Source organism: Coenobita brevimanus, chromosome 116 (genome assembly GCF_032717465.1).
Source record: "Coenobita brevimanus isolate Jiangsu-jjx chromosome 116, ASM3271746v2, whole genome shotgun sequence".
NCBI classification, from domain to species: Eukaryota; Metazoa; Arthropoda; class Malacostraca; order Decapoda; family Coenobitidae; genus Coenobita; species Coenobita brevimanus.
The window spans coordinates 39,477,042-39,503,988 of record NC_137069.1 but is presented as its reverse complement, the minus strand read 5'-3'; the positions used below and the strand labels follow the sequence as shown (position 1 = coordinate 39,503,988).

The following is a 26,947-nucleotide window of genomic DNA, read 5'->3' as shown; positions in this document are numbered from 1 at the left end:
ATACAGGAGGAGATGGGTGGTGTAGCCCGAGAGAGAAAAAATGGAATTATCTGGGAGCAGGGTCTCCCGCAGGAGAATAACATGAGGGCAGTCTCCCCTTGTGGGAGGTGACAACATGTTGAGCTTCTCCATTTTCATTACTTCCAGGTCATTCATCAGCTGTGCACATGTGCTGTGAGGTAGTGCCCAAATGGCTAGAGTGGATTCATTCAATGTAGATCCTATGATGCCAGATGATCCTTTGCCATATGTAGGTGGTCTCAATGAAGAGATCTGACCATATAGCATTCCATAGGCCATCTTGGTGATGCATGACATGCCCTCCAGACACAAACCTCTTCAGAAGTTCGGGACCAAGACGTTGCATAGACCTTAAATAATAGAGCCCATTGCGCGCATAATTGACATGACCTGATGAAAAAAAAAATGGGAGCATCTTTTCCACTGCAAACAAATGGAGTGACCAGTCACTTTCCCTCTCTGCTCGAACAAATGTCACCATGATCAATAGATGTTTGATGAGGCTGTCCACTTATAGCTTGGTTGTGTTACTTTCCTGGCTTTTGGCATCAAGGTATTCATTGAGCTTCATTACTGTGTGAAGTTCCTGACTGACCAGTATTGGACGCAAAAGGCCCTCTACAACAAGGCGCAGTGCTCTTACATTTTGGGGGAACTTTTTGCTAGAAAGCAGTTTAGGCACTCCGGCAAATATAGACTTTAGAATAGCTTCAAGGCCCCTTCCTGCCATCAGTACACCTACAGCACCTACAATGCTCATTAGCATGTGCATACCGCCAACCCTTGGGACAAATTTACTAAAGAGGTTGCGGTCCACCCAGGTTATGCTAGAGCTGCTGGTCAGTGGTGAATATGGTCCATTTTTGTCCAGTTAATGATGTGAGGTGTTGACTTTTAATAATAGCAGTTTTCATAGCGTCTGGTTCAGTTGGTATAATGTCCAAAAAAGGTGCATAAGCAACGCTTGTTTTTTGGCCAGGTTTTTTACCTCTTTCCCTAGCAATTTTGATTGCAACTATAAATTACAGCATCTTTAGTTTTTTTTTAATAATATGCAATAATGACCAATTTGGTAATAATAAGTAATAATGAAGTGTAAAATTAAATTAATTTTACAAAACTCCATACAAATTTGTTAGTCTTGGCAGAGTTCTTGCTCTAGATAGGTATAAAAGGAGATAGCCAATGCCTTTTTCTTTGATTTTATATTCCTGCTTTAAAGAGATGTCTACAAAAACGCTCAACTTTTATCGTCTGGCACTCATCGCATTTGAAATCAGCAGGTCGAAATTGTCCAAAACCAGTGTAAAAAAAAAAAAAAAAACTTTATGTCCAAGTGCAAGGCTCACTCAAAAATCGTACTTTCTTGCCTGGACAATCACATTCTAACGTTGCAATTTAACGTAGCGTTTAAGATGGAGGGATTGCAGTTCTAGATAAAGTTAAAGTAAAAACAGTGCCTATAGAAGCATAGCAATGATAAAGGTTCTCTCAAAATATTTATCCATACACATGCACACTTACACACACACACACACACACACACACACACACACACACACACACACACACACACAGTATATAGACACACATACACTTATATATGCATAGTGCATAAACACACACACACACACACACACACACACACACACACATACACATACTGCATATAGACACACATACATTTACATACTCACAGTGCACACACACACACACACACACACACACACACACACACACACACACACACACACAGCAAAAATATGGGATGCAGGCTAACCACAGCTAACAGGTACAATTGTTCCTTAAATTTCCTCCATCGATTTAGTTTTTCATGCATTCGCTCACTCTCTTTTTCGCACAGGCTGTGATGGCACATCGGTGGCTATGGGCGGCCTTTTCTACGCTACTGGTCACACTGGCAACACTACTAACGCCGGGTAAGGAAAAAAGAAAACAAAAATCCTAGGTCTCTCTCTCTCTCTCTCTCTCTCTCTCACTTGCGTCCAAGTGCCAGGTTGATGGGAGGAACGTGAGCTGGATTTGTTCTTGTTCTGGATTTTGTTTTTGTTAGTAAAGAACTTTGGCAAATAACACTCAAGTACTTAACCCTAGAACACAAACCCTGGGTGAATTCCACCTGACCCACATGACGTCATTGCCGTTGTGTATGGTTCCCGTGCTCCCAGGGTTACCAGTCCTCCAGTAGCCTCATTTGGCAGCCAGTTATGGTAGAGGAAGGATACATCATCACTGTCTGCACGTGGGTCTCTGCTGTAGGCCTTGGTTTGTATGTGCAAAGGCTGAAAACCAAAGTGAACATCGGGTTTCCACTACAGGAGCAGGGGCATGGCAACCCCTTCATTGGTGTCCCAAAGGACCTGGGAGGACGTGAGTGGTTTCCCAAAGGCACATGCTGAATTTTGGGGGGAGGTGATTTTTTTCGTGAAATAAGCCAAAATTTCCCTACGTTTAGTCACTATTTTTATTACTCAGTTTCCATAACAAAGTGATGTGATTTTCATTCCTTTGTAATATTAAATTAAAGTACAAAGCCTAAAGTTCCTTCTTGTACATTTATTTTATCTAAACTCTATTTAGTAGTTTTTTCCAATTTTCCAATTTTGGGTGAAAAGCACCCGGGCTTTGTGATAGCGTTACTAGAAAGAAGGGTTTGTGTTCTAGGGTTAATAATAACAACACGTATTTTCAGGGGTTATACTCTCCTGGACCCACCCTACCACACCCCCACCTGGCCCTACCCCACCCAACCCTACCCCACCCCAATCATGCACCAGCTCGAGGTGTTCCAGGCTTAGATTCGCATCCCAAAGAGTTTGAGGGTAATGGAGTAGAAGTAAAGATTCTCTCTCTCTCTCTCTCTCTCTCTCTCTCTCTCTCCCTTTCTCTCTCTCTCTCTCTCTCTCTCTCTCTCTCTCAGCTGAATAAAATCATCAGGCGTTAGCATGAGAGGACTAAGACCCGTCTTCTCGTCAGGTAAGGAGGCTTCCCTAACACCTTTTCCTTAGCGATGTATTTTAGTTTGAGGCTGGTTAATATCCTTTTATACGTTACTTATGCAGAGTATGACGATATTGGAAAAGGTTTATATAACATAGAGAAGGGCAGTAAGGCGTAATAAGCAAAACGAATCGCTTAGGAAAAGGTGTTTGGTGAGTAATATGTAGTAAGCAAAATAAATCACTTAGGAAAAGATGAAAGGAACTTCATTATCCAGAGGAGGACAGTAAGGTGTAATGTACAAACCAAATTGCTTAGGAAAAGGTGTTGGGGAATATGGGCTTTAAGTATTAATATTCATCAGCATCTTAGCAATTATTCATGCTAGGAAATGAAGGAGATTATTCCGAGTGTGAATAACTTATGCCTGGTGAATAATGAATGTGTGTGTGTGTGTGTGTGTGTGTGTGTGTGTGTGTGTGTGTGTGTGTGTGTGATGAGGGAGCCCAGTGGAATGTTGTTAGTCATCATCATCATCACTACCACAACCATCATCAACATAATTATCGTCTTCATCACTACTATCACTATCATTATCATCACTACCACTACCACTATCATCTTCATCATTATTACCACGAGCACTATCATCATCACTACCACTACCACTATCATCATCATCATCATCACTACCACTACCATCATCATCATCATCATCATCATCATCACCTTATAACTCTTTAATATCGACATAGACTGCACGAATAACACACAAGACTATAGTAACGGAGCAGAATCAGAAATAAATCGTTATGGAAGAAGAGTTAGGGAGCTGCTATCCACACGAGAATACCGTCAATGGTTTTCCCCTTCCTTTCTTCATCATCACTTACTATTTTCATGAATCCTCAACACTTGTTTACAACTGACTAGTTTACTTCATTTACTCTCATGATATCCCTCAACTCTTTTTTACAACATTTTTTTTTTTAATTAATACGTTTAATATCTTCATGTTCCCCAATTCTTTTTTACAACCGACTTAATTTTTCATTTATCAATACAGTTCCTACCTGACTGTCATTCGTCTGGCAATCCCCAACAGCAGGTTTATTGGCTATTTATTTTCTTGTTTTGGCTAATAATAATTCTCTTGTCACATTGATCAGGTTTGCCTCTATAAGTGGTTTTTTATTTTTGCATTATTTTTTTTATCTTTTATTAGGATTTTTTATCTGTCGTGAGTCCTTCTGTCATATTTCTCTATTTAAACTATGGTCAAAAAAAATTTTTCTGGATTTAGAGAAGATGGCACTCTTCCTCACTCTCTCTCATAATAGATCATTAAGAAACTGGGTGCTGAGTTATTCAATATATTTTCTTGATTTTATTTTAATTCACTGCAGCGTCAAAGGCTTAACAGTACAATAGGTTTCTGAGCACTACAATGGCATTAATTGAAATTCTCTCTCTCTCTCTCTCTCTCTCTCTCTCTCTCTCTCTCTCTCTCTCTCTCTCAACAGTTTTTTTTTTAGGTAATTGGGTGGTGAGTTAATATTTTTTCTTGATTTTGTTTTAATTTACTGCAGTGTCAAAGGCTTAACAGTACAATTGATTTCATTACACGATAAGGCATTGATTAAAATTCTCTCTCTCTCTCTCTCTCTCTCTGATCTAAAACTTTCTTAATTAGAGAACAAGTCTTCTTATTATTATCAAAGCCAGACCACGTTCAAAGAAAGTCTCTCTCTCTCTCTCTCTCTCTCTCTCTCTGATCTAAAACTTTCTTAATTAGAGAACAAGTCTTCTTATTATTTTCAAAGCCAGACCACGTTCAAAGAAAGTCTCTCTCTCTCTCTCTCTCTCTCTCTCTCTCTCTCTCATACGTACTGCACACATTAATTACATCCCTCTACTGATATAAACAGACATTATTTTCCGAGTTGGTAATCAGGTCTACTAATATCAAAGCGAACGAACCAGAAAATGATACTGACCTGAGCTGAAATGACCCCACCTCTCACCTCCCTGTCGTGAGTTCCCGGTTACTGAGTTTTATCTGATTCTGCTGCATTTTTTTTTCTGTTTTTCTTTTTGACACCACCAGACATTTATATTAAACAAGAATAATTTTTGACTATATGTAGTGCTTTACGATGTCACCTCTCACCTCTCTATGTCGTACGTTCGCCGTCTTTCTGAATTTTATATGATTTTGCTATAGGGCTAGCGGTGCAGGGTCCGCCCGGTCGCTGTCAAGCGACTGTGGTGGCAGCGACTGTTACGAATTCCATTCATGCTCGTCAGCGGAGAAGTGCAGGCATATATATGTGATGTCTATCGCTCCCCCAATGTTTCTTCAGAACCCAGTGCATTTGACTTCATATCCACACAGTTGAGTAACCTTAACTTTGCTCTTAGCACCGGAATTGCCAATTTTTCGTGATTTTAACGTAAATTGTTTAGCATGGTTATTGCACTCTGCCGGAACTGATGATACTGATCTAGAATGCGAGCTGTTTGCAGAATCATTTAATTTCAAGCAGTTGGTAAAGCGACCAACCAGAATACCAGATAATCCTGACTATAATGCCCATCTCTTGGACCTATTCCTGACAAATAATCCATATCAGTACAGAAGTATTGTCACCACTTGGATCCTCCTACCAAAATCGCATCAAAACCTCACTACTTAGCCCCCCAAACCTCCCTGTTCTAAACCTCTCAGGGTGATCCGATGGCACCTTCATAGGGCAAACTGGGATGGATTTAGAAATCATCTCACTGACATACCATGGCAGTATTTCTTCTCTAGTGATGTAAGTTCTACCCAGTCCCACACAAATGACAATACTAGCTGGTATGGATTTATTCATACCAAGTCAACAGCTCACTAAAGGATCGAACTCTCCAAAATGGTTTGACAGCAATTGTGCCAGAGCAAAGGCCCAAAAGTCATTAGAATATAACTCTTACTTAAAATAAAAACGTCTGAATCACTCTGTCAATTTAAAATTGCTAGAAACCTTGCAAAAGCAGTAATAAATCTCACTAAATCAAACTTTCTTCCATGCCAAGCATTAAAAAAACATAACAGTCCTAATGACAATAAAATATTCTGGTCAACTCTCCATTCTTTCAGTAACAACTTTAACAAGTCATCACCCATTCCCCCACTTAAATCTTCAGATGGCAACATTACAAATGACATGCATGGTAATGCAAATATCCTTGCCAGTACATTTGCCAGAAATTCTACCAAAGAGGATGTCAGCCAGAATGTCCCTGCACTAGACCTTGACTCTCCCGAAATTGTTTCACTTAAAATTTAGACGAGCTATCGGTACATAAAATCCATCCTAGACAATTTACCTACCAACACAGCTCCAGGTCTAGATGAAATTCCTCCAGTTCTTTTGAAAAAGTGCATCATAGAACTCACCACTGTTCAAGCTAAATTATTCAAAATATACATACGTACTTCTTCAGTCCCTAATTCATGGAAAAAAGCCAATATCCATCCAATTCCAAAGAAAGGAAGTTCCTCTGACCCCTCTGATTACATACCAGTAGCTATCACGTCATTTCTTGGTAAAGTATTTCAAATTGTAATTAACCCGCGCCGTCCCGGGGACGTGAATTAACGTCCGCACATGATGTGCACTCATGTCCCGGCGACGTGAATTAACGCGGCAACATTGCAAGTTGCATAATTTTCACATTTTTCAAAATTTGCGCCTGATTTTTGTTTCGCCCGCCTACGCAAGCCTCACCTACTCGCCACCAGGCGGATAATCCCCTAGACCCAGATTAACCCCACCTGACCCTGTGATCTTCCACTTACCTGTCAGCAGTCACCCAGGTTGGACATGGCGCATCGTGAGCTATCAGACAAGGAGATACAAGTCGCCCTGGATACCTTTACAGGGGATAGTGATTCACCCTGGACGACGACACCCTCGATGTCAATTACGTGCAGCCTGAGGAGGTTACCAGCAGCAGTGATGAGGAGGTCCCTTCCCCAAGGAAGGTCAAATATATAACATATAGGAGGGCAGGGGACGGCCAGCCTGCACCACATGCTGCATCTAGGCAGCAACACATACCATCAGATGAGGATGAGGACAAGGACAAGGAAGCAGTACATGGTGGCATATTTTCCTGGCTGGGGAAGGAAAAGATATCGCCACGTGCGACTGGGACAGACGTCACATCGCGACTGTTCCACAGGTATGTTCCTTCTATGTGTTCTGTGGCAGGAAGTAGTGGTGTGGGGATGGTTAGGGCAGCAGAAAGTGAAAGTGTTGGGGCAGGAAAGCGCAGACAGATTCGTGAAAGCGAGAGTGATGTGGGGGAGGCAACACGTCCACGTGGTGTTCGTGTTAGGCGTAATGTGAGTTAGCGGAAGGTGAAAGCACTTGTCTAACATGTAAAGGGGTAATATGTTATATTGGAAGTATTATAAAAGGTGAATAATTAGATTTCGAGTGACCTGAACTCACGTGGTTACGTTATTGCTATGCTCATTCTTTTCGTAAAGCATGTACATCTATAAAAGCAATTGTATAACATGTAAAGGGGTAATATGTTACATTGGAAGTATTATAAAAGGTGAATAATTAGATTTCGAGTGACCTGAACTCATGTGGTTACGCTATTGCTATGCTCATTCATTTCGTAAAGCATGTACATCTATAAAAGCAATTGTATAACATGTAAAGGGGTAATATGTTATATTGGAAATATTATAAAAGGTGTGTGGAGTGCAACGTTGCTCTCTGCCTGCAACCGTGCTTCCGTGAGTATCATAATAACAGCCACTATTGAAAGTGTGTGCAATGTGGTAAGGCCTGTACACACGCGATAAAGTGTCGCTCAGTATCATAATAGTGCCATGTTATCTTATGTGATACTAATCATAGGAGGTTGTATAGTTACTGTAAAGTTAGTATGTAAGTTGAAAAATAGTCTAAGTTGAAAGTCACAAAACATACAGTCAGTAGATAAATAAGCGCTAGGAAGAATTCTGTTCATGGTGTAAGAGGAGTGGGAAATTCCCCAAGGGCTCTAAATTTAGCCACCAATTATGGGATAAGCTGACTCCCAGTGTACCACCATCCCACCTCACTCTCTCTCTCTCTCTCTCTCTCTCTCTGTATATATATATATATATATATATATATATATATATTAGGATAAGGCTTACTGTAAATCGTGTACTACTGTGAAAGCAAATGTCTAACATGGAAAAGACCAGAATGTAATGTGAGAAGTACTATAAAGGGGGAGAAAATAAATTCAGAGGTGAAAAAATAATGACATGACATGATTTACCTACGTAAATTAGCGCTACTTCTATGCTAATTCTTTTCATAAAGCATGTACTTCTGTAAAAGCAATTGTCTAACATGTAAATGGGTAATATGTTATGTTATAAGTAATCAAAAAGGTGAAAAAATAGACTCTTAGTTGAAAAAAGCATGAAAGACCAAGTTGTCACTTGGTAAATAAGCGCTATTCTTATGCTAATTCTTTTCGTAAAGCAAGTACATCTATAAAACTAATTGTATAACATGTAAGTGGGTTATATATTATGTTATAAGTAATCTAAAAGGTGAAAAAATAGAATCTGAGTTGAAAAAAGCATGAAATAAAATGATCTCACTTGGTAAATATGCACTACTTTTATGCTAATTCTTGTCATAATGCCTCAAAATATGTACAGACAATTATGTAAAGTTGAAAATGGTATGATGTTATTGTGGAAGTAATATGGAACATGGAAAAATACAATAGCTGATGAAATAACGATGTTTGATATCCATCGGTGACATAATCGACCGATTTCGCTAGGGTCGCTTAATGGTACATACCTTATTTCTCATTTTTTTCTGTATAAAACCCAATATACTTCTGGTAAACATATTTCCAACATATGAATACATGATAATAAACGTATACTGCATCAGTTCAGAGTACCCGTGCCATCATAGAAAACGTACGGCGAAAAGACTACTCATAGAACATGGCAGTACCTGTCAAACTTAGGTGCTCCAGGTAAGCCATTTCTGGACCCAAGTCTTTGTGATTTTCCTTAGTTTCTGACCAAAAGCGAATATTTGAGCAAAAAAAAAAAAAGGTCCAAAAAAGCCGGGACTGGGGCGGACCAAAGCTCAGAAAATGTCGGGATTGGGTGGGTTAATAAGCAGATACTTAAACACCTTAAATCCAACAACGTAGCCTAATTAGCGATAGATGATATGGCTTTCGCCATTAAAGATCCACCATTGATATAATCAATCTCCTGACCCACACTATCCATCAGTCAGTTGAGAAACTCATGCAGTAGCCCTTGATATTTCTAAAGCTTTCGACAGATTGTAGCACCGTCCCCTTGCCATGGACTAACTTGTTTTGTTCCTCATCCTTCCTCATATCTCAGTGATAAAAAAAAAAAAAAAAAATAGATGATGTATATTCCAATATCCACTCAGTTAACGCCACCATGCTACATGGATCAGTTCTGGTGCCAACCATATTCCTAATTCATATTAATGATCTCGTATGTCACTTACAATCCCATTCATTCATATGCAGATGACTCAACATTTCACAGTTCATTCACGCTCAAACACCCATTCACAAAGTTAAACCAGCCACATTTCAGCAAAATTTTCACCAATGACCCCCCCCCCCCCAATCCCAGCGGATTTTTGATTTTTTTTTCTTGGCTAAAACCTTCGCTTTTTATGAGAAATATCGAAAATTCAGAGAGAAAGTGCTCAGTTTTGTTTAGAAATACCATACAGGTAAGAGTACCATTACCTTGGTACCGTGTTCTCTCAGGCCAGGCTCTAGAGAAAACGGTTTCTATGCGAGGGGTAACTATTCCAAACCATTCATAACTTTTTTTTTTTTTTTTTATGTGTCCGACTCTGGGCATAGGCTTCACAGCCTGCTATCAAGGCCCAGCAGTCCTCCTACATACCATACACCTCTACATGTCACCACTTTGGTGCCAACACCCACCATCCATATTGAATACATGCTAGGGCTGTCTCATACAGGACTGGTGTATTGGTGTTAGCGGGGGTATTTTTACGACATGTCGGCGGGTCTTCTGGTGGATCAGTAAAGTCTGATTTAATGAAATTCAAATCCATAAACTGTTCCCTGCTCCAACGGGATTTGAACCCGGGTCCATTAGGACTACAAGCCAACTCTCTACCAATTGAGCCACGAATTTATATGTAGTACAAGATTATACTGGTTTTCAGACAGTACTATAGGTGATATAAGCATTGTTCACTCACCAAACACATCAACATATGGCACCTTCTTTTACGACATTACTGCCTCATCACTTCTGCTTGTTTCTTCCTCTGGCATATTTCTTCCTTTGTCCTCCACCTCAGGAATCACTCTCACCTTGAATTTCGTCATTGGAAAGACCATGGTGCGACATGTCTTTACTGGTCAGGTCACTGCTAACAGATGAATTGCCTAGAAAATGGTGTGCGGGGGGGGAGGTGGGTCAGGTGGGGCCAGGCATTATCTCCGCCAGGCGTTAGGTAGAGGAAGGTCTCCCACATATGCCTACCAAAAATCACCCATGAAACTTGAAAAATATGCAAATGACGGACCTCGCAATTGCAAAATGTATGGCTACGTTGTTGGGTGTCACCGTGACAAAATGTGGCAACGTATCCATATGTTGTCGGGACGCCTCGAGTTAATATCTCTGTATCTCAAATCAGTGCAACCATCTCCATAAATCAAGACTTATCAAAGATCACTGAATGGGGACAAAAATAACCGTGTATCATTTAATGCTAGTAAAACCAAATATATACAGTTTACTAATGCACAGATATTGCCAGATTCATATAGCAGCTTCAATACTTCTAATACTCCTATCTCTAAAATATTGAAATTCTCGGTGTTTCACTTAACAATACCCACAGGTGGATTTCTCCTGGCAGATCACTTGCTAAAACTGTCTCAAAGAAACATGGAATACTGTACAGGGTCGGTAACTTCTTCATAGACAAGCAGTTTGCTATTATTTGTAAGAGTCATGTGCGCATTCAGCAAGAATATTGCTCACTCTTGTGGAATGGATGCGGAGAGTTGCACTAAAACAACTAGACAATATTCAGAAGAAAGCTGTTGGAATTATTAATAATCCTGCTATTACAAAAAAATTGCCTCCCCTACAAGTAAGAAGGATTGTTGCCTCCCTTGCATTATTTTACAGATACTTTTCTGGCAAATGCTCAGACGAAGTTGCGTCCATTGTGCCACGTCTCCATGCCTTCCTTCATGCTACATGGGCATCTGGTAGCACTCATGACCGAAATGTCACAAAGATATGTGCAGAACTTCTGCCTATCAGAAGCCTTTTATTCCCTGAACTGCATCTCTCTGGAACCCACTTCCCAGGAGCTCTTTCCCCTCAAACTTCAACTTACACCTGTTCAAGTCCAAGTGTTCCAGATTTTTTATGAATGGAGGACGCCAGTAATCTATTGTATGGATTATGTTTTTATTCATTTCTTTTTCATTCCTCTGTTCTGTTATTTATATTAAAAAAATCGCTTTTTGTGTGCTTTTATACAGGGTAACCCAAAATGAACGCAACCCATAAAAGTGTGTCATTTATACAACTGATAAGAGATTTTAGATTTGCATTCATGTTAAGCTGAGTTGATAACAAAACGGTCCTGAAAGTTTGGGTTCTGCAGTTCCTATGGTCTGTTTTTTATGACGTTTCCAAAATGTGTTCCAAATGACCACCTTGACATCGCAGGAGCTCCTGAATGCAAAGTTGTCAGTTACACAGACACACTCCTCTCTTGAGTTAGCTCTGATGTTGGCCTTGATTTCTGTTTTCAGGTCTCTGATTGTCTGGGGATGGTTTTCACAAACGTGATTCTTCAGATAAACCTACAGATAAAAACCTCGGGGATTCAGGTCAGCTGAGTGTGGGTCCCACTCAGGGTCACACCTCCTTCTGATCAGTCGATCCTTTGAATCGTTGCCGCAGCCACATCAACGTTTGGTTTGCGGTGTGTGGGGTGGCCCCATCCTGCTGGAACCACTTCTCCCCATGAATGATTCCCCTACGTCTTCCTAGTATTATGGCTTGCATTCATTTTGGGTCACCCTGTACCACAAGATGGTTGTATTAAACTAGAATATTTTTTTACGCTGCCCAATGCTTTACGACGCCACCTTTCACCTCTGTATGTAGCACGTTCCCCATTTTTCTAGGATTATGTGATTTTGCTGTTTTTTATGTGTGTGTGTGTGTGTGTTTTTTAACTCCAGGCGATAATACTGAAACAGAATAATTTCTTGACTGACCAGTGCTTTGACGACGACGCCACTCACCTTTGTTTGTCCTACTTTCCCCGCCTTTCTGAATTTTGCTGTATTTATTCTCGTTTTTATGTTTTTTTTTTTTCCACCAGACGAATTTATTATAACTAGATTTTTTTTTTGACGATGCCCAGTGCTTTAACTATGCTACCTCTCACCTCTCTGTCTCGACCGTTCCCCGTCGTTCTGAGTTTATGTTGAATTCACAGCATTTTTTTATATTTTTCTTGTTTTTTTTTTGGTTTTAATATTACCAGACGAATTTATTATAAGGAGAATATTTCTTGACAATGGCCAGCGCTTTACAATGTCACACCTCACTTCTGTATGTACAGGGTGGGACAGAAACATCTGACGGTTTTTAAAATGTTGATTTCGTTACAGGTTTGGTTCGTTGGTGACTTTTTGAGTCTCACAGTTCACTACTTGGAGTTTAGTCAGCATGGATCGTTGGTCTATACAGGAGCGTGTTGTTCCAGTAGAAAAGTTCATCAAAAAAACTTGGCAACGGCTATACAGCGGGCGTTTCAGAGACATTTTAATACACGAATCTCACCTTCTCGGAACACTGTGTCATTGTGGGTAAGGAAATGGCGTGAAGATGGTTCTGTGCGAAATTCAAATCATCCTGCCCGCCGTTGATCATCCTGTACACATGAGAACGTGATCCGTGTCCCAGACGCCATCCACAGAAGCCCAAGATCAGCTCGATGCCATTCCCTGGCACTCGGGATTAGTCCTCGGAACCTACGTCGGATCCTGCATTGTGATTTAAAACTAACATATCAGCTTAAGCACAATATATTTCTGAATCTTTCTGTGACTATAATAAAATTGTTTAACTAACGCACTGGTTTAATAAAAAAAATAGAAACCGTCAGGTGTTTCTGCCCCACCCTATAGTATGTTTTCCGCTGCTCTGATCTGATACGAATTTGTTGCATTTTTACTTCTTTTCGTTTTTGAATGTGAATAAAAATCGTGTTGAGATAGAGTCCTGAACGATGCAACTTCTCTCCTCTATTTGCAGTGTGTTTTCCGCCGCTCTGACTTTATTTGAATTTGCTGTGTTTGTTTTTGCCTTGTGTGTGTGTGTGTGTGTGTGTGTGTGTGTGTGTGTGTGTGTGTGTGTGTGTGTGTGTGTGTGTGTGTGTGTGTGTGTGTGTGTGTGTGTGTGTGTTCTAGTTCGTGCATTTTCATGTATTTTTGTATGAAACATTCCCAGTGACGAATTTGGATACAACCCTGGGGAGTCGTAGTCTTGCCTCTTCCACCTATCATCAGCTCCCCTGCAGAAGGACCGTGCCAGATCCATTTTCCCTACAGCTCAAAGGACAATAAGGACAAGGCAGGGGATTATGACCGTGACATTACCTCGCCCATCGACCATATAATCCCTTGTTTCGACACCCCTGATCCTAATGATATCTCAACCAAGTCTCCCTCATCTTAGCCAGCAGAGGAATGTGAGAAGCAGAGGAGGTGAAATACTAGGCGAACATTTGTATCTATGGGCAAGGAAATATATCAAGCCTCTCTTTTTTGTCTGCATTTGTACCTTGGATGTGATCTCTCTCTCTCTCTCTCTCTCTCTCTCTCTCTCTAAGCCGCTTTATGTCTCATTTCCTTTTCCCCAAATTAACGGAAAAGAGACTCGTTATTCTTTTTTCCTAGCTTTCTCTCTCTCGACACACACAACATCGTGTCACATAATAAAGCAGCCAAATGTACTCAGTGACTTAATTATTTGCCTTCCATTTTGTGACCTCGCGTTGCAAGGAACTGAAGCGGATGATGGTCATTTGCAACTCTCAACTAATCTGCATTTCGCCCCAGCGCACGCACACCGAGCACAAGCGAGCACACACACGTACACACTGAGTTACTCCCCCCCCCACACACACACGCAGCCGTACAAAGCTCCTTTAAAACTCCTTTGCGCAGTTACTTCGAAAATTGTCTTTTAGTAGCACAGGAAAAATATGAACGTCATCATCATCATCATCATCATCATAATCATCATTGTCATCATCATCATCAGGCTGAGTCAGTCTAATGCAGAACAAAGACCTCTCCCACTTATTTATTATTTACTTTTCTTCACTGTCCGCCTGTTTCATCCAGTCCCAGCGAATCACCGAATTATATATAGGTTTCATTAGTTATTTCCTACGAGGCTTTTACCATCTGACAACAGCAAGAATTTGTAACCAAGGTGACGCTCCGCCATGTTTATGTGGGTAAATTAATCTAAACAAATTGGAATATTTTTACCTCTAAGTATAATCCCAAAATCCATGCAGTAGTAGTAGCTGTAATCCCAGGCATATCTGAACATGAACTCGGTGGGCTGCATACTTAAGTTCCCCTCCTCTTGCGGTCCACCATCCCCTTTCAGTGGGCATGGAGAGCGGGAGTTGAGGGATGTTTTTATAACCAAGCAGCAGAGCCAACAATACTCGTTTTACTCTAACTTGGCCTAAAACTGCCATTTCTCCATCTTGAATTCCAACTTGTGGCACCATATTAACACTAGATTATGGTGCTAGTCACGAAGATGTGTTGTGGATAGGATGTAAAGTCGTAGTATTGTCTTTTCCAGTTACTGACCTTAGCGAAATAAGCTACGATAGGACGAAAATCTGGGCCAAGTTAGTGTGAAAGAAATATAGTCATACGGATGCCACCGCAAGAAGGCTCCCACTCCAGCACCAGACACGCCATGCAGTAAATCAGGGTGTTTATTATTTTGTACATTTAAATCCTTTTATTCTAAATTGTTCTAATCTTCTCTTTTAATCCCCAAATTCTGAGGAGAATAAACCCGTGCAACCTGGGCGTGTGTTGCAGAGCCTTGCGTGTGTTGCAGAAGGCGGAATCTCCTTTTCTCTGCCAGGTGCTTAATTCCTCCCTTTGTCCTTTACAACGAGGTAAAGGGCCCAGCTTTCTCGACCAGCAGTTTACATTAAACTGAGCCTTGTGATTGTCTGGGCAAGGGATGAAACTGCTGTTTAGACGAAGGCAGTTTTTATAATGTGTGAGATGGGGGTGGGGGTGGGGGGATAGGGAGAGGGGTGGGGGGATAGGGAGGGGGATATGGAAGTGAAGGGGTAAGGGTGGGAATGTGTGTGTGTGTGTGTGTGTGTGTGTGTGTGTGTGTGTGTGTGTGTGTGTGTGTGTCTGTGTGTGTGTGTGTGTGTGTGTGATGCGCGCCAGTGTGAGATGAAGCGACAGTTCATCATCATCATCACCACCCCCACATTTTACCTGATATCCTACCCAATTTTCCTACCCAACATTCTTACCACATTTTCCTCCTCCTCAGGCCTCAGCGTGGAGGGTTTCCTTTGCAGTTACTTTCCTCGAATCATCATCATCATCATCATCACCTTTCCTGATTTTCCTGCCTCATTTTCCTACCCCTCCAGGCTTCAGCGTGGAGTGTTTCCTCTGCAGCTACTTTCCTCGAACAATCATCATCATCACCACCACCACATTTTTCCTGGTCCTACCCAATTTTCTTACTATATTTTCCCGATTTCATACCCAGTTTTTATTTCCATATTTTCCTGATTTCCCAGCCATTTTTTTTACTATATTTTCCTGATGTCCTACCCAATTTTCTTACCATATTTTCCTGATTTCCTACCCAAATATCTTACCTGATTTTCCTGATTTTTCTCTCCCTCAGGCCTCAACGTGGAATGTATCTTCTGCGGCAATTTGCCCCAAATAATCACCTTCATCACATTTTTCCTGATTTCCTACTCAATTTCCCTACCCAATTTTCCTACCAGATTATGCTCATTTTCCTACCCCTCCAGGCCTCAGCGTGGAATGTTTCCTCTGCAGCTACTCTCCACAAATCACCATCATCATCATCAGCATCATCATCGTCATCGTCATCACATTTTTCCTGATTTCCTACTCAATTTCCCTGCCCCATTTTCCTAGCTGATTTTCCTCATTTTCCTCCCCCACAGGCCTCAGCGTGGAGTGTTTCCTCTGCAGCAACTTGCCCCAAGTCATCATCATCATCATCATCACATTTTATCTTGATTTCCTACTCAATATTCCAACCCAATTTTCCTACCATATTTTCCTCCTTTTCCTGCCCGTCCAGGCCTCAGCGTGGAGTGTTTCCTCTGCAGCTACTCTCCTCGAAGCAACAGCTCGAGGATAGACGGCTGCATGGACGCCAACTTCACTGAGGAGCAGATCGAGTCCGGATCCTGCGACTTGGGCTGTGAATCGGTGACCGTCTACGATATTAATGGTGAGAGTGTAAGCTAGCTCTAATTTCTCACACAAGGGATTCTCTCTCTCTCTCTCTCTCTCTCTCTCTCTCTCTCTCTCTCATTACCACTCGATGCATCATATCCATTCACTACCCTCATTCTGTTTACATCATCTCACCAAAAAAGAAACATCCTTAAACTTTTTTTCCTTTCTCATGTTTTCTTTCTCTTTTTTTTTTTTTTTCTGCATTTCTAAGTTATGAGTTTAATTAACCACTCTCGCTTCAGGTTTATAGGTCAATGAAAACCTTTAAAAATGCGTGAACGACCAGTGGACTTTAATTTTCTTTTGTTATATGCAAAGGGTTGGTTATTGAAGACGATGTGATAAAGGTAATAATAATGATACTAGTACGTATAGTAATAATAATAATAATAATAATAATAATAATCTATTTATCTATTGCCAGAAAATTAATCCAGTAAGGGGTGGCCACAAACAAATCGCCTCCATGTCGCCCTATCCCCCGCCATTTCATTGCCATGCTCCCAGCTCACACTCCTCTTTCTCATATTCCTATCCACTCCATCCCTCCATCTCATTTTTGGCCTCCCCTCTGCCCCTCCCCCTCCACCTCACTCACACACTCTCCTCGTTAGACTCTCACTCTCCATCCTCTCCATATGGCCAAACCACCTCAATGTGTTTCTCCTAACGCTTCCTGTCACATCCACATCCACACCACAAGGATGCTTCACTTCCTCGTTTGTCAGTCTATCTCTCCATGTGACTACACATGCACCTCTCAAATAACTCATTTCCACTGCTCTCACTCTTGACTTCTGTCTCTCCAACATGGTCCAAGCTTCACTTCCATACATTACAATTGGTAACACAATACTGTCAGATATTAACTTTTTAACTTCCATGCTCACTTCCCTGTTTCTTATCACTGCTTTCAAGGAACCAGCAACCTTTCTTCCTTGTTGTACCCTTTCCAGCACTTCACCCTCTAAATTTCCATCCTTACTCATCACACTACCCAAGTACGTAAACACACTCACATTTTCCATTTCCTCCTCATCTAACTTCACTGTACATTCACTGACTTCACTTCTCTCGAAGACCATAACTTTACTCTTCCCTACATTCACCTTTAGATTCTGTTTCTTACATACTCTCCCAAATTCACCCACCAAGCCTTGCAGCTCCTCTTCGTCTTCACTTAACAACACAGTATCATCTGCAAACTATAGTACAGGGAGTTTCCAAACACTGCCCTCTCTCATTAGGGCCACTACAACATCCGCTGCCCAGCCTTGTATCTCTTTTATAACCCCATCCATATACAGATTGAAAAACCATGGGGACATGACACATCCCTGTTTCAGTCCAACTTTCAAATAGAAAAATTCACTCTGTTCACTATCCATACACACTGCAGCCTTAGCACCCTTATACATACTCTTCACGGTATTCAGCTACTTCCCATCTTTTCCATATATTCTTAATACTTTCCACAATCCGTGACTATCCACCCTGTCATATGCATTCTCAAAGTCCATGAAGGCTGCATACAACTTCTTTCCCTTCTCTAGAAACATTTCCACTATAGGTCTAAGAATGAATATCTGATCTACACAGCCTCTTCCCGTCCTAAAACCTCCCTGTTCTTCTCCAATTAATTCCTTTGTTATTTCCCTAACTCTGTTAATAAGTATCCTACCATATATTTTTCCCATTACACTAAGAAGACAAATACCCCTGTGATTATCACATACTTCTTTTTCCCCTTTTCCTTTGTACAGGGAAGTAATTATACCTGACTTCCAGTCCTCCGGGACTCTACCCTCCTCCCAGGCCAATCTGCACATCTTCCACATCCATTCTACTACTATCTCTCCACCATGCTTCAGGATTTCACCACACACTCCATCAATTCCTGAGGCTTCCCTATTTTAACTTTCTTTATTGCTTCCACATCTTCCATCCTACTGATTTCTTCCTCTCTTCTCACATCTCTCTGTTTCCCAGCCATTCCCCAGCCACTTCTACTCGCATTACTTTCATTCTCTATGTTCAACAATTCGTTAAAGTGTTCTCACCATCTACTCACTTTTTCTCCCTTCTCCACTAGTAATCTACCATTTTTATCTTTCCCCAGCTAACTTCTTTGGCACCCTGTCTAGCTCTCTTTACCTCTTTCAAGAACATTTTCTTACATTCCCTCCACTTTACTCTGAAATTCCTTCCAAATTCCTCATCGACTTTCTTCTTTCTCTTATAAATATTTTCACCTTTGTCCTCCTCTCTACATACAACTCTCTCTTCCGTCTCTCAACTTCTTCCACACCCCTGTTTCTCATCCACTCACTACATGCTTTCTTCTTTTGTGCACAGCCTGTCTCACCACTTCATTCTGCCATGCTGTTCCCTGCATCCCCTTCCGTCTTCTCTTCACCCCACACACCACCTCACATGTTGCACAGATTTCTTCTGTGAATATCCTGCATACACCTTCCACTTCCCCCATCACATCCAATCCATATTTACCCAATCGCTCCTCGACTTCTCTCTTATATTCTGCCTTTTTCTCAACCTCTTGTAACCTTTCCACCTTCCTTGCATACACTACTTCCTCCTGTCCTTCCCTTCTTCTACTTCTCCATTTCGTTTGAACACTGATTCTGACCACCACTTGGTGGTGGTCAGAAAGTCCACTCCTCCAACCTCTATATACTCTAGCATCCATTACACACCTTCTCATCCTGTCATCCACACACACATAATCAATCATAATGATGGTAATACTGCTACAGTACTGCCAACACTGCTGTTGCTTCTTCTACTGCTATTACTACTACTACTACTAAATTTAATTCAGTAATTAGAAAATTTAAGAACGTTAATGCACAGACGTTACTGTATTTGTTTAAAGCATACTGTGTCCCTGACTATGGTTTAAGTCTTTGGAATATGAAAGATATGCTTAGAAGCAATGTATTCAGAAGCTTTGAAAGTGCATTTGCAAATGCTCCTAAGAAAATATATAATGTCCCAAGATTAATAAGTAATCATAGTATATCCAAGGCAGCAGGACTCCTTTTACTTAGACACCATGTTGCCCTAGTGCAAGCTAGGTATTGTAAAGCCCTAAGTAGAAAGAATAATGCGGTTTTTAGGTTATTTTATCAGTCCTCTGGCCACCATGTTCCTCGTTTATTGAAATATTTTTATGATAAATTTGAGATAGATATATTGGATAACTCTGTGGACATTATAAATGCCAGAATTCAGTGGGTGCAAAATCATGAGGAAATAATTGGCGTGGAGTTAATGTAAATTTTGAAAAAGATGTATAACAGTTGATACTGAGTGTGTTGGTATGCAAATTGTATATATTGGATTTATTTTTATTTTTATTTTTTTTTAATCATTGAAATTGGATCAACTCCTCGATCTGATTGTTAAGGATTTATTTATTGTAAATATTTTATTAAATTCAGTTGTAAAGGAGTATCTATAGTATTTATGATGATGAAATATATTATAATTTATGTATCACGAGATACGAAATAAAGACGATTGATGGATTGATTGATTGACTAGTACTACTACTACTACCACTGCTACTACTACTACTGCTGCTGCTGCTGTTTCTGCTACTACTACTACCACTACTACTACTACTATTACTACTACTACTATTACTACTACTACTATTACTACTACTACTACTATTATTACTACTACTACTACTACTACTACTTACTACTGCTGCTACTACTACTACTACTACTACTACTACTAATAATAATAATAATAATAATAATAATGATAGGAATGATGATGATGATGATGGTGATGATGAAGAAGAAGGAGAAGAATGATGATGATGATGATGATGATGAAGAAAAAGAAGAATAAGAAGCCTAATACCCCAATAAAAACCTTTCATAAATCATAAACGAGTAAAGGTAACAAATTCATCTTTATTATACCTCTTAGATAAAGTATTTAAGCTTTCCAAATTCGTCTCTTGCTACAGTCATTTGAGATTTTAACGTACTCGGCTTGAATAAGGTTTTTCGTTTGTCATTTTTGTTAAGGAGAGAGAATAAATTTTGGCATGGTAAGAGAGGAATGGAGAGGATTATAATTAAGGATCACATGGAGAGATAAAGGTGTCACATGGAGAGATAAAGGTGTCACATGGAGAGATAAAGGTGTCACATGGAGAGACAAAGGTGTCACATGGAGAGCTAATGGTGTTACATGGAGAGTTGATGGTCTCACATGGAGAGACAAAGGTGTTACATGGGGAGATAAAGGTCTCATATGGAGAGATAAAGGCCTCACATATGGAGAGATGATGGTCTCACATGGAGAGATAAAAGTGTCATATGGAGAGATGATGGTGTCACATGGAGAGATAAAGGTGTCACATGGAGAGACAAAGGTGTCACATGGAGAGACAAAGGTGTCACATATAAAGATAAAAGGGAGCTTCCTGGATAAGGGAATAGAGGAAAGTAGAGGATATAATCAGTACAGTCCAAAAGCATAAATGGATGTGGGCAGGTCACACCCTTTGTAAAAGAGATAACAGATGAACAACCAGGTAACTGAGTGGCAGCCCAGAGATGGAGTGAGAGGAAGAGGCAGACTGAGAACGAGATGGAGAGATGGAGTGAGAGGAAATGGCAGACAGGGAACAAGATGGAGAGATGGAGTGAGAGGAAGAGGTAGACAGGGAACAAGCTGGTGAGATGGAGTGAGAGGAAGTGGCAGACAGAGGACAAGATGGAGAGATGGAGTGAGAGGAAGAGGCAAACAGAGAACAAGATGGAGAGATGGAGTGAGAGGAAGTGGCAGACAGAGAACAAGATGGAGAGATGGAGTGAGAAGAAGTGGCAGACAGAGAACAAGATGGAAAGATGAGATGCGGAGATTTGCTGGGATTGGATGGAACAGGCTGACAGTAAATAGGTCAGAGTGGAGAAAAGTGAGAGGCTTTCGTCCTGTTTAGAATAATGGTGATGATGATGATGATGATGATAATGATGATAATAACGAAGCCGATGACGATGATGATGACGATGATGATAGTGGTGGTGATAGTAATGATGACGATGATGATGATGATGATGATGGTGGTGGTGGTGGTGGTGGTGGTGATCATGGAGATGGTGATGATCATGATGGTTGTGATGACGATGATCATGATGATGACGATGGTGATGGTGATGATGTTAATGGTGATGATGATAATGACGATGATGGTGATGATGGTGGTAATGGTAATGGTGGTGATGATGATAATGATTATAATGATGATTATGATGATGAAGATGATGATGATGGTGGTAATGGTAATGGTGGTGATGATGATAATGATTATAATGATGATTATGATGAAGATGATGATGATGATGGTGATGGTGAAGTTGGTCAGTGTGGAAGGGAAATACACATAAATATAACAACCGTAAGTAGTTCTATATGTAAGTACTGATAATGAAGCACAGCCTGGAGTGGATATGTTAATAAGCTTAAGTAGACTGGCAATTATTGTTGGTTGGTCTCAAAGTGGGTTAGTGTATTAGGGTAAGTAGGCCCTCTGGTAAGTAAACAGACATGCCTTGGAGTAAGCCAGTGAGTATATTGGTATAAGTAGGCCATTGTATAAGTGAATTAGTGTGTGGCGGTAAGTAAGCCTGGATGTGTTAGCATATCACAATGTAAGTAGGTTAGGTTATCAGTGTGGGTAGGTTAATATATCAGGGTTAGTAAGTAGGTTAGTATATCAGTGTATGTAGATAAGTATATCAGTAAGTAGGTTTCTATATCAGAGTATGCTACCGTAGTATATCAGAGTATGTAAGTAGGTTCAGAGTAAGTATACCTCCAAGTAAGTAAACAAACAAGTATGGGCGTAAGTAGGTTAGTATATCAGAGTAAGTATGTAGGTTAGTATATCAGAGTAAGAACGTTAGTATATCAGCGTAAGTAGGCAGTGTTTAGCGTGGGTTGTATCACGTTGAACATATTAGGGTAATGGGTTGGAGTCCGCAGGGAAGGCTAGACATACATACATACATACATGTGCACCGTGGACTGTTAATACTGGATACAAGGGGGATACAAATATGATACATAGATGATAGATGTATGATACAGGACACACACATACATACATACATACATACACACATGTGCACCGCGGACTGTTAATATGGATACAAGGGGGATTCAAATATGATACATAGATGATACATGTGTGATACAGGACATACACTTATATACATACATACATACGTACATACATATACTTGGCTAGACCAGATGAATACAAGAAATGTGGCGAGGATACATACATGATACATGTACAGTATAATACAGTACATGTCACACACATGACTTCTGTGTGTGTGTGTGTGTGTGTGTGTGTGTGTGTGTGTGTGTCTGTCTGTCTGTCTGTCTGTCTGTCTGTAGAAGAATAAACTTTCAAAAATATTTGGGAAAATTCACGAAAACAATAAAAGTTAACTACAACTTCTTCAACAGTGCAGTGTCAACATATTGGAAAGTTTTACCTTGACCTGCCTTAACCTACCTTGACCTGCCTTGTCCTACCTTGACCTGCCTTGTCCTACCTTGACCTGCCTTGACCTACCTTGACCTGCCTTGTCCTACCTTGACCTACCTTGTCCTACCTTGACCTGCCTTGACCTGCCTTGATCTACCTTGTCCTACCTTGACCTTCCTTGACCTTTCACTTCAAAAATTGACCACTTATGGCCTCACTTGCACCAGGACGTGTTAACATAACCAGGAAGTTTTATGCAAAATGCAGTGAACATTTGACGGTTTCAGGGACAGTTTTATCATGAAATGAGAGAGAGAGAGAGAGAGAGAGAGAGGAGTGAAATATAAAGTGAAGACCGAGGATGAGATGGAGTGGAGAGGTATATGATAGAGGGGATGTTTGAGTTGGGGGGAGGGCAGCGTAATGGCAGAGGACAGGGCGGCATGGAGGCGATTTGTCTGTGGCCACCTTTTACGGAATTAAGGCGGCTGGCTATAGATAGAATAGATAGATAATACAAATCCGATGAAATTCTAAAGAACATTTTTATAAGTAGCTCTAAAGTAAACTTCTATAAAGTAATTATAATAAAAAGAGATAAAGTAAAGATAAAGAGATAAATATATAAATGAAATACTGACAAAGTAATAATAACGTTAGTTCAGCAAATAAATTACTGACCAAACCTTCAGTGATTTTCTCCCTTTGATTATTCAGGCAAAGTGTTGTTCATGCAGATTGGCAGCACATTACCTATGCATGCTGAGTCTCTCTCTCTCTCTGGATAAGGTTTTATTTATCAGTAATATACTTAGTAGTGGTAGTCAACAGATTAGTATACAGTATGTGTTTGACTCTCTCTCTCTCTCTCTCTCTCTCTCTCTCTCTCTCTCTCTCTCTCTTCAGTTTACTGATATGTGAGTAAGACACTGTTTGTGAGATTAATGTTGACAGAGAAGCTAGCTCTCTCTTTCTATTTCTGTCTCCATTTTCTCCTCTCTCTCTCTCTCTCTCTCTCTCTCTCTCTCTCTCTCTCTCTCTTGTAATATTAAGCCTGGACCATCTAAAAGGAATACAATCGTCTGTGTGGTCCATAGATCCTATTTAAGCTGTTTTGGCGATTTTTAACACCTTTTCCTTACCGGTTTATTCCATGCATGGCACTCATGATTCTCTTATTTGCTACAATCCATATTAAAAAGAGGTAAAAAAGCGTGCCAGCAAATATTAAAAGCGCAATATGCAAAATAAATCGCTAAGGAAGAGGTGCTAGCAAGCCTCCCTATAATCTACCCCTCTCCTTTTATCCCAGGGGAGATCGAGAGCTTCCACCGAAACTGCGCCACCAACGACACCATCATGACCAACACGTGCGAGACCTACACCACCCGGGTCCTCATCCGCCGGGTCTGCTCCTGTGACTTCTCCTACTGCAACTCAGCCTCTAGTCTACGGTGGACGGGGCCACTAGTGGCAGTGTCTCTAGCGGCGGTCCTCCATCTGGGGTCTACCTGACTCCCCCCTGATGTTAACTTCTCCATTTTCGTTTTCATTATCTCGTTTTTTTTTTTTTTTTAAAGCTGTGACTATCCTTTTTCTTTCCCTCCTTCTTCACGTGTTTTCCTGTTTCTTTTTTCCGTTTTTTTTTTTTTTCCTTCTTGGTCTTTTTCCTCCCTAGATGTAGTTCCATCTGGGATATACACGAGTCACTCCCTAATGTAACTTCCTCACTTGTATTTTACCCTCTCGTTTTCTCTAAGCCTTACCTGTTTCTTTCTCTTTTTCTTCACGCCTTTTTATTTCTTCCTTCCTTCCCAGATCTTTTCTGCTCTATGGGGTAGTTCACTCTCTGTGATCTAAATGAGTTTGGCCTATTGTACTTTCTCTACTTTTTTTTTTTAGTCTGTCCCGTTTTCTCTAAGCTGTCCCCATCTAGTCTCTCTTCGTCCTTTTTTTTTTTTTTTTCCTGCTTCTTTAGTCCATTTGTTCTAACTGGTGTCCGTATGAGTCTCCCTTGATGTTCACCTGATCCCCACTTTCTTTGCTTTTCACTAAGCTCTTTTTTTTCTTTCTATCTTTCAATTTTCCTTTTCTCCCTTCATTCATGTTTCCTCCCCTCCTCCCTCTCTCTTCCTGTCTTCCTTTCTCAGCCTTTTCTTTTTTTAGATACTGCCCTCAGTCATGGATTTATATGAGTTTTCCAACAGGTTTACATTCTCTCTCTCTCTCTCTCTCTCTCTCTCTCTCTGTATAAGAGAACTTAATCTTCTTTCCAAAACCCTTCTGAAAAAGACTGCCCGCCCAAGTGTTTGGGAACTAGAAGTAGAGAGAGGAATTAGGAAGGAAAATAGAGAACAAAACAAAGAAAGGAATTGGGAAGGAAAATACAGAAAAAATAAACAAAGGAATTGGGAAGGAAAATACAGAAAAAATAAACAAAGGAATTGGGAAGGAAAATAAACAGAAACTGGCAAGGAAAAATAAAGAATGGAACAAGGAAAAATAGATACACTGGGAGGGAAAAATAGAGAGAAAAAGAGAGGAATTGGGAAGGAAAAATAAAGGGAGGAACTGGGAAGCTTTACAATTGCAACTATGGAAGAGAGAGAGAGAGAGAGAGAGAGAGAGAGAGAGAGAGAGAGAGAGAGACTGAGTGAAGTGAGCCAAAAAGAAATGATATTTGAGATTAGATGAGCCAAGTTAGCCTTGTGAGAAGAGATGTGAGATGAGTGAAGAGTGCCTTACAACGACTGACAAAAATGGATCAGAGAGGAGAAGTGAGTCGAGGTGAGAAGAGATCTGAGATGAGCTGAGAAAAGTGAGATCATCTGTGGGCTAGAATTCAAAGACAACGCTAAAATCTGGAAATCTGGATGTCTGGAAACATTACAACTACTGGAGCTGTGAATTAGAGAGCAGAAGTGAGCTGAAATGAGACGAGATGTGACCTGAGAAAAGTGGGATCGTTTGTGAACCAAAATTATAGAAGAATGTCAAATTGTGTAAAGATAAAGGGCTTAAAATGACCAGAATATTGGATAAAAAAGGTGAAATGAGATGAATTGAAAGAATGGAGATATGCTGAGGAAAGTTAAGTTAGATGAGCTTAGTAATTAGAGCATAGAAGGAACTGAAATACTGGAATGTTAGAAAACCTGAGAGTTATCTAGTGAGTTAGCTGTGTGAAGAAACTGAAATAATATAACCTGTGAAAAAGAGGGGAAAAAAGAAGCATTGCAATCTAAAATCTTGGAACCATTGAAGAAGTTTCAGTTGAAATAAATTGAGTAAGTAATGTTCAATATAATTGAAAAATCCGAAAGAATACGAAATTGAATATCTAAAAGCCGATGAGTGAATTAATGCGAGATGTATCCTATTTTAGAGTGAAAAAGAATATACCATAAAATTTGGAAATATGACAGCTTATGAGTAAAATGATATATGCAGAGTTTGAAAACTGGAAAAAAAAAAAGAAAGAAAAAACGAAAGAAATTGGAACTAGGCAAATCAATGTGTAAATTTAAATGTATTACTGAGTAAGAAGAAAAGAACATTATCAAATCAGGAAGCTCTGTACGGTAATGGCTGGAAACCTTAATCATAGAGTGAGCTGAGATGAAAAAAAGCTTGGCGTGAGATGAGTAAAATGAGATGAGAGAGCTAATTGATGTGAGAAATGCTTGTGAGTTTGAGAGAAAGGAAAATCTGAAAATACAGAGGCACAGAGAGTGAGGGATGAAGTTAGCTGGGATG

At 40.3% G+C, this 26,947-nt stretch overlaps 1 protein-coding gene across 1 annotated transcript; it reads left to right on the top strand.

Annotated features, from left to right (window-relative positions):
• The first annotated feature begins 785 nt into the window (after nucleotides 1–785).
• Nucleotides 786–24,706, top strand: LOC145418721 (uncharacterized). Its single transcript, XM_080287057.1, has 4 exons — nucleotides 786–860; nucleotides 2,211–2,412; nucleotides 16,487–16,639; nucleotides 24,504–24,706. The coding sequence occupies exons 1-4, from the start codon at nucleotides 786–788 to the stop codon at nucleotides 24,704–24,706; spliced, it is 633 nt and encodes a 210-aa protein (XP_080143183.1).
• The last annotated feature ends 2,241 nt before the right edge of the window (nucleotides 24,707–26,947 follow it).

What these genes read in the sequence shown, in the direction of transcription:
- LOC145418721 (XM_080287057.1), top strand. Translation starts at nt 786, where the DNA reads ATGTGCATACCGCCAACCCTTGGGACAAATTTACTAAAGAGGTTGCGG. An exon ending in AGGTTATGCTAGAGCTGCTG is followed by an intron (nt 861 to 2,210) that starts GTCAGTGGTGAA and finishes CCGTGCTCCCAG; the next exon opens with GGTTACCAGTCCTCCAGTAG. An exon ending in GACCGTCTACGATATTAATG is followed by an intron (nt 16,640 to 24,503) that starts GTGAGAGTGTAA and finishes CTTTTATCCCAG; the next exon opens with GGGAGATCGAGAGCTTCCAC.